At 40.3% G+C, this 8,772-nt stretch overlaps 1 protein-coding gene across 1 annotated transcript; it reads right to left on the bottom strand.

Moving 5' to 3' along the window:
• Positions 1 to 6,357: 6,357 nt before the first annotated feature.
• On the bottom strand, positions 6,358 to 7,125 carry LOC149431677 (taste receptor type 2 member 40-like). Its single transcript, XM_089665330.1, has one exon. It carries the CDS (start codon positions 7,123 to 7,125, stop codon positions 6,358 to 6,360), a length of 768 nt encoding a protein of 255 aa, XP_089521456.1.
• Between the last annotated feature and the right edge of the window lie 1,647 nt (positions 7,126 to 8,772).

The raw sequence follows: 8,772 nt of genomic DNA, 5'->3' as shown, positions 1-8,772 counted from the left end.
ATGAATCTGTTCTGAACTTTTATTTTTTGTTTTTGAACCACAAAATATGAAACAAAGTACAGTATAGTACAGTACGAAGAGAGAGAACACTAACCTTGCTTGAGACAATGTCTGGCATGGAGGGCAGGAAGGCGGGTGGGAGGCGGTTATTGTTCAGAGGGAGAGTCCCCATTCATAAGGACAGTGGGGCGATCTCCTTTATGGGCTTGTGCCCCACCAGTGCCTGCGTGGTATAGGTTCTGTTCGGCATCTTCTTCCAGAACAGCTCTGTTTCATCACAGTTGAACACTTGTTGAGCAACGTATCCTTCTACCTCCATGAATTCCGCAAATTCTTTCTTGTAGGTTTCTGTAGCGGCCTTGTCAGGACTGGAAGCCTCACCATGGCTTGTCACACTGTGGATGCCACTTCTCTTGCGGAATTTTTCAAACCACCCTCTACTGGCTTTAAATTCTTCACTTGCTGCACTTGTAGAGGGTTTTTTTGCAGTAAATCACTGCAGTTTCCTGGCTTTTTCACAGATCATAGCTTTACTAACGCTATCACCTGTCAGCTGTTTCTCATTCAACCACAATAACAAAAGTTTTTACACCTCTTCCAGCACTTGCGTCCTCTACTTGGTTAACATCATTACTCCTTTTGCCACATCAGCTCCTTTGACGGCAGCTTTCTTCTTCAAAATAGTCAAGATTGTCGACTTCGCCATCTTGTACTCTGAGGCCAGATCAGTCACACGGATACCACGGTCATACCTTTCAACAATTTCCTTCTTTCACTCAGTGGTTATTTTCTTCAAAACCTTATTCTTACCATTCTTGCTCTGCTTCTTTTTACCACCATGTTTGTTCTGCACGTTTTTGTCACCTTCATTACCGCTCTGCACTTTCTTTTTACCACCATGCTTGTTCTGCACATTCTTGTCACCTTCATTACCGCTCCGCACTTTCTTTTTACCACCATGCTTGCTCTGTACATTCTTATCACCTTCATTACCGCTTTGCACATTCTTGTCACATTCATTACCGCTTTGCACATTCTTGTCACCTTCATTACCTCTCTGCACATTCTTTTTACCACCATGCTTGCTCTGCATGTTCTTTTCACCTTCATTACCGCTCTGCACGTTCTTGTCACCTTCATTACCACTCTGCACGTTCTTGTCGCCTTCATTACCTCTCTGCACATTCTTTTTACCACCATGCTTGCTCTGCATGTTCTTTTCACCTTCATTACCGCTCTGCATGTTCTTGTCACCTTCATTACCGCTCTGCACATTTTTGTCAACTTCATTACCACTCTGCACATTCTTGTCACCTTCATTACTGCTCTGCACATTTATTTTACCACCATGCCTGCTCTGCACATCCTTGTCACCTTCATTACCAGTCTGCACATTCTTGTCACCTTCATTACTGCTCTGCACGTTCTTGTCACCTTCATTACCGCTCTGCAGGCTCTTGTCACCTTCATTACCAGTCTGCACATTGTTTTTACCACCATGCTTGCTCTGCATGTTCTTTTCACCTTCATTACCACTCTGCATGTTCTAGTCAACGTCATTACCTCTCTGCACGTTCTTGTCTCCTTCATTACCGCTCTACACATTCTTTCTACCACCATGCTTGCTCTGCACATCCTTGTCACCTTCATTACCGCTCTGCACATTCTTGTCACCTTCATTACCACTCTGCATGTTCTTTTCACCTTCATTACTACCCTGCACGTTCTTGTCACCTTCATTACCGCTCTGCATGTTCTTGTCACCTTCATTACCGCTCTGCACATTTTTGTCAACTTCATTACCACTCTGCACATCCTTGTCACCTTCATTACCACTCTGCACATTCTTGTCACCTTCATTACTGCTCTGCACATTCTTGTCACCTTCATTATGGCTCTGCACGTTCTTGTCACCTTCATTACCACTCTGCATGTTCTTTTCACCTTCATTACTACCCTGCACGTTCTTGTCACCTTCATTACCACTCTGCATGTTCTTGTCACCTTCATTACCGCTCTGCACATTTTTGTAAACTTCATTACCACTCTGCACATCCTTGTCACCTTCATTACCACTCTGCACATTCTTGTCACCTTCATTACTGCTCTGCACGTTCTTGTCACCTACATTACCGCTCTGCACATTCTTGTCACCTTCATTACCGCTCTGCAAGTTATTGTCACCTTCATTATCGCTCTGCACATCCTTGTCACCTTCATTACCACTCTGCACGTTCTTGTCACCTTCATTACTGCTCTGCAAGTTATTGTCACCTTCATTATTGCTCTGTATGTTCTTGTCACCTTCATTACCACTCTGCACATCCTTGTCGCCTTCATTACTGCTCTGCAAGTTATTGTCACCTTCATTATCGCTCTGTACTTTCTTGTCACCTTCATTACTGCTCTGCAAGTTATTGTCACCTTCATTATTGCTCTGTATGTTCTTGTCACCTTCATTACCACTCTGCATATCCTTGTCACCTTCATTACTGCTCTGCAAGTTATTGTCACCTTCATTATTGCTCTGTACGTTCTTGTCACCTTCATTATTGCTGTGCACATTCTTGTCACCTTCATTTCCACTCTGCATGTTCTTGTCACCTTCATTACTGCTCTGCACATTCTTGTCACCTTCATTACCACTCTGCACTTTCTTGTGCTAAAAACCACACAAAAAAGCTTTACAGCCAATGTGCACAGGGATATACAGTACAGTACTGTACAGTATGTGCTAAAACGCACACCAAAAAGCTTCTCAGTACTGTAAGTGTCTTCACAGTACACTTTCAGTGTCTGTCTTTGACCGCAATCTCACCTACAGGAAGTCACAACCACGTGTCAGAGCAGGGAAGATGGCCGAGGCTCATATTTGTCAACCAAAGCAGAGTTTGCGAACCAAAGAAGATTTTTGTGAACGCTTCTGTTCACGAACCAAGTGAACAAAAGAATCGTTTGTGAATCAAGGTATCACTTTATGGACTATTTACAAAAAGGAGGAAACTGTGCTAATAAACAGGATTTTGGGCTAAAAACTGGAGCATTACTGGAAATGTTAATAAGTAAAGAATACTGTTAGAAACTAATAAAAAAAGGTTCATCATAAAGCTTAACCTCCCTGGCGGTATTCCCGAGTGTAGTTCGGGGTAAAGTTTCAGCACCACAAGCGGTAACTCCGAGCTACACTGGGGCTTACCATGCACTGGGTCAGTAAGCGGTGCTGCTTCCTTTCTCTGATGATGCTTCTACACCCCGTTCCCTTCACTGCAACCGATCTTTATCTCAGCTTAAAGCGGCATCGCAAGTTATACCTGGATCACTATTTGTAGACTTATATTGTAAACCTGATGTAAGGTATGGAAAGATTGCCCACTCACCGGAAGCGCAATCTTAATGTGCATATAAAAATCCTCAGTAGGCCGGAGGTCTTATGCAGGTACTGCCTGGTGCTAAGATGCTTCCACACCTCAGCCCAGGATTCCAGGTGACCTGCCCAGGCCTAAGAAGCAAGTCCTAAGACCAGACCAGTATTTCGGTTACCCACCACCCAAACTGAGGGACCACCTGAGGATCATCTTAGCACCAGACAGTACCTGCATAAGACCTCCGGCCTACTGAGGATTTTTAAATACGCATTAAGATTGCGCTTCCGGTGAGTGGGCAATCTTTCCATACCTTACATTGGGATGCTGGATTAGTGCTCATATTTACAAAAGTCTTCACACATTTCTTTGGACTGTTTACCTATTTCAGCTCACCACATTGAACTTTATACATATTTCTCAGTTATTCCTGCATAAGATTTTGATTCTATTATCATCATTCATCTTAGCGCTGCACTTTATTTTCCATTTGATCATTATAGAAAGGTTTTGTGGTTCCATTTTGTGCATTTAGCCGCTTTGACGTGCGCTCGCTAGGCTACCCATATATATATTGTAAACCTACTCTGAAAATTAATAAAAAATATATTGTATAAACGGAAAGAGGATGAGGGAAAGGGAAAAAAGGTACAGAGATCAGAGAAGAAAAGGCAGACATAAAATCCACAATGTCATAATATAAAGGAAAATGACAACATGATAGACCACTTCATTTTAGCCATGTGCCTATTTATTTACCGATAACGCCATAATGTATAATATTGACATGATACACACATTTTGATTTTTGGGGGGGGCTTTTTTTTGTGGAGGGTATTGGAAAAGTTTTTCATTTTATTACAATATTTTCAAAGATTTTTAAAAATTTCTATACATGCCATGCTAAAAAATAAAACATTTTTCCAGCTTTTAAATAACAACTGGTGTTACTCTAGAACAGGGATGTCAACTGGTGGCCCTCCAGCTGTTGCGAAACATTAAGTCCCATCATGCCTCTGCCTTTGGGAGTCATGTTTGTAACTGTTAATCTTGCAATGCCTCATGGGACTTGTAGTTTGGCAACAGCTGGAGGGCTGACAGTTTGACACCCCTGCTCTAGAATGTATAATGCCCACGTCTTTGATTTGCAACAATTATCATAACACCAAAATAATGTAAAGCATAGCAAAGCTATTTACAAATGTAAGAGGGTTTTTCATAATTTATTTACATAGTGACTCAATCACTAAACAAGATAATTGAATACCTAAGAAAATGTCATGGTGCACCCATGTGACCCTGCACTGTATCAGTACTGATTGCCTTCTGTTGGACATCTCAATCCGAAACTATGGCCATTAGAATCCTCAGCCCTAACCCCCACCACCACCAACACCACAACCACCTTTTGTGTCTATAACAGCGTTGACTCTTCTGAGAAGGCTTTCCATTTAGTAGTTCAATTTATTATTTGTAAAATCAGGTAGTCATGTTAGGCTAAAAGACCTGGCAGAACTATGTTTCCAAAAGGGATCAGTAGGGTCAAAGCCAGGGCTTTGAGTTGGACACTCAAATTCCTCCACATTCAACTGACAAGACAATTGAATACCTAAGAAAATATCATGGTGCACCCATGTGACCCTGCACTGCATCAGTGCTGATTGCCTTCTTTTGGACATCTCAATCCAAAACCATGGCCAATAGGATCCACAGCCCTAACCCCCACCACGACTACCACCCTTTGTGTCTATAACAGCCTTGACTCTTCTGAGAAAGCTTTCCATTTAGCAGTTTAATTTATTATTTGTAAAATCAGTTTAGGCTAGAAGACCTGGCTTGAACTATGTTTCAAGTCATCCCAAAAGTGTTCAGTAGGGTCAGGGCCAGGGCCAGGGCTTTGAGTTGGACACTCAAGTTCCTCCACATTCAACTGACAAACAACATTTTCATGGAGCTGGTTTGTGCACAGACTCAGAGTCACAATGGAACAGAAAATGGCCTTCCCTTAACTGCTGGCACAAGGTTGGAAGTGTACAACAGTCTAAATGTCTTTGTACGATGTAGTATTATCAGTACTCTTCACTGGGAACAACTCAACTCAGTCATTTGGAGAGATGTCCACATACACATAGGTAGGTATAATGATCAACTGTCCATACATCTTGACTACACAGTGAATAAACACTTCAATAAACTTCAAAGCAATTTATAAAAAATTATTAATGTAGATGGTCCACTCTTATATAGAGTTGCATAGTTAATCTGGTTGAAAAAAGACACAAGTCCATCCAGTTCAACCAACAGTTGAATAGTTATCTCCTCATTTCTCAACTCATATTCCTCACAGCTTCCCAGCACAATACTGGAGCACACTGGCATAGCACAGTAAGTGAGACTGTAATTTAGTTAAAGTGTCTTAAAATATATGAAGCCTACCATTTCTACTGAACTGTAATGTAGGCACCTCAATGTTGGACTTTTTCCTTGGTTTATCAGTGATTTAGATACCTGCTAAATTTTTGTTCCTCAGATTGTTGGTTTAGCTGTTGTTGAAATGTATTTTTTTAAAAGATTCTTAGACATTGACTAATATTATTTTTCCAGTTTTTTGAGTTAGATTTAACATAAGGTATTGCATAGGGAATGTGTTTATGAATAAGGAAAGCAATGTCTGTACAACAGCTGGGTATTATCTTCCCGGTTTTAAAATGTCTCATACTTTGACTTTGAAGAGTCACCTTTGATATATCATTCTGCACTTGGAGATCCATTCCTATCAAGCTGTGTGGGGGTTGGAGTTGGGTTTAAGTTATTTCTTCTGCTTCAAATCCTTTTTGTATGCTAGTGGGAACACAGAATATACAATCTATGTTCAAGTCATCAGGTGAGATGTCTTTATTGTCCACATAAAAAAAAGATATTGCACTGAAACCATTACTTTACAGTCCCCCTACAATAGATTTGCTAAAATTAAACATATACTATTGTGAATTGCCTATTTTAAGCAAAGAAGAGCATCAATAATGGATTGTTTCAGCTTTACGTTGCTCATGATTACTACAACGGAGTGCAGACTTGGGTAGGCAACTAGGAAAAGACAGCACACTAAACCAAAAACAAGATTGTTTAGCTGAAAACTTAAGGGCATCAGCAGTCTATTAATAATATAAATGATATAAAAGATTAAGCATGAGAACATATTTCTAATAGCACTTAAATAGACATCAAGTTGACCTTTTGTAAATCCAGTGTGATTATTTATCAAATTTCGGGTGTGCTTGAAAAGCGGAACCACCAAAAATAAAGTGGCTACACAAAATATGAGAAATGGGACAAAGAATCCAGCAACAACTATAATGTGTACACTGACATGGTTTGTGTGTACAATTGTATCTTCACTGCTTGTTCCATTGTAAATATGGGTGGTATTCACCTTCTGAAGTGAATATACACACCATCCATATGGAAGACTAAAAATAAAAGACACCATCATTGACCCCAGAAGAAGCCAGGGGACCATTCTAGAGATTCTCAACTTGAGTTTAATGAAAAATCTGCTTCTGTAGTTGGTGATCTTCACACAGTAGAAGACACAGAGAACAGTGCCCCACCACACGCTGCAGAACTCTAGAAATACTTGTGCCGTGACAATATAGTGAACATAAAACTTAGCCAAATACTGCAACTCAACAGAAAACAACAAAACAACTGTAAATGTTGAATGCATTTGAAGAATAATCCTCACCAAGCCCAGGCTTGCCATGATAATGTCAATAGCTTGTAGTTGTTTACCGTGTAACCAGTCAATGACATTTTTCATAAAAATGAATCCATTTAGAAAGAACCCAAGGAAGATCAAAGCAAAAATAAGAACTAATAAAAAAATCAAAAAAGCAGAATACATATTTTCTTCAAGGTAACGTGTACTGTTAACAGAGAATCTAGTTTCTCCGTAAATGTCCGTCTTTTAGTGTTGGGCACGGGCTGCTCTGTGAGATACGATAGTCCTGAGGATTCATTAAAGATAGATTTGTTTACTTCATGATTTACATGACATTTGGATACTGAAATCTGTAAAGCTATTTTATAATCTTTGCATTTGAATGAAAAGCCCAATGAGGCTTTACTTGGTGTACAGTGATAGCAATCTCTTTTTTTATCGTGGACTGCAAAGAAATGAGAGGAAATAGTGTAGGAATTTGAAATATAAAAGTATTTTGTTTTTCTTATAAACTATGTTTTATTAAATGCAAATGTTCTGAATGTTGTACGAAAATATTTAATAAAATACATTGACAATCACTCTCTGAAGAGGAAACCCATAATGAGAAAATATATAGGTTAATATCACTGAACTCTCTTTTTTAAAAATAATTTATAATCAAAATGGTTTTGGCAGGTAAAGAGTGCACCACATCCCCAAGATCATGTGTAAATCCAAATGATTGAACAGAGTACAAGATTTTGAAAAAGTGCTAGCAGTTTCTAGAAAAGAGATATGCACAAATTATAGATAAAAACTGTACAATGCATTATACATTGCTTAAAATATTAAGCAAACATCACACTTACGTATGGGCATCTAATAACCCAATATACACTATACAGCCAAAAGTATTGGGATGCCCATCCAAATAATTGGATTCAGGTGTTCCAATCACCTCCATGGCCACAGGTGTATAAGATCAAGCCCCTAGGCATGCAGACTGCTGCTGCAAACATTTGTGAAAGAATGGGTCGCTCTCAGGAGCTCAGTGACTCCAAGTGTGGTACCGTGATAGGTTGTCACCTGTGCAATAAGTCCATCCATGACATTTCCTGGCCGCTAAATATTCCACGCTCAACTGTTAGTGGGATTATAACGAAGTGGAATTAACTGGGAACAACAGCAACTCAGCCACCAAGTGGTAGGCCACGTAAAATGACAGAGCGGGGTCAGCGCATGCTGAAGTGCACAGTGCGCAGAACTCGCCAACTGTCTGCAGAGTCAATAGCTTAAGACCTCCAAACTTCATGTGGCCTTCAGGTTAGCACAAGAACAGTGTGTAGAGATCTTCATGGAATGGATTTCCATGGACGAGCAGCTGCATCCAGGACTTATATCACCAAGTGCAATGCAATGCACCGGATGCAGTGGTGTAAAGTACACCACCACTGGACTCTAGAGCAATGGAGACATGTTCTCTGGAGTGACAAATCATGCTTTTCTGTCTGGCAATCCGATGGACATGTCTGGGTTTGGAGGTTGCCAGGAGAACAGTACTTGCCTGACTGCATTGTGCCAAGTGTAAAGTTTGGTGAAGGGGGAATTATGGTGTGGGGTTATTTTTCAGGGGTTGGTCTTGGACCCTTAGTTCCAGTGAAGGGAACTCTTAAGCCATCAGCATACCAAGACATTTTAGACAATTTC

This window comes from Staurois parvus, unplaced genomic scaffold, assembly GCF_062004578.1.
Source record: "Staurois parvus isolate SC_StPar_1 unplaced genomic scaffold, SC_StPar_1.0 ptg002181l, whole genome shotgun sequence".
NCBI classification, from domain to species: Eukaryota; Metazoa; Chordata; class Amphibia; order Anura; family Ranidae; genus Staurois; species Staurois parvus.
This window is presented reverse-complemented; position numbering and strand designations above follow the sequence as displayed.

Coding starts and splice junctions, on each gene's coding strand:
- LOC149431677 (XM_089665330.1), bottom strand. CDS start 7,125: ATGGCAAGCCTGGGCTTGGTGAGGATTATTCTTCAAATGCATTCAACA.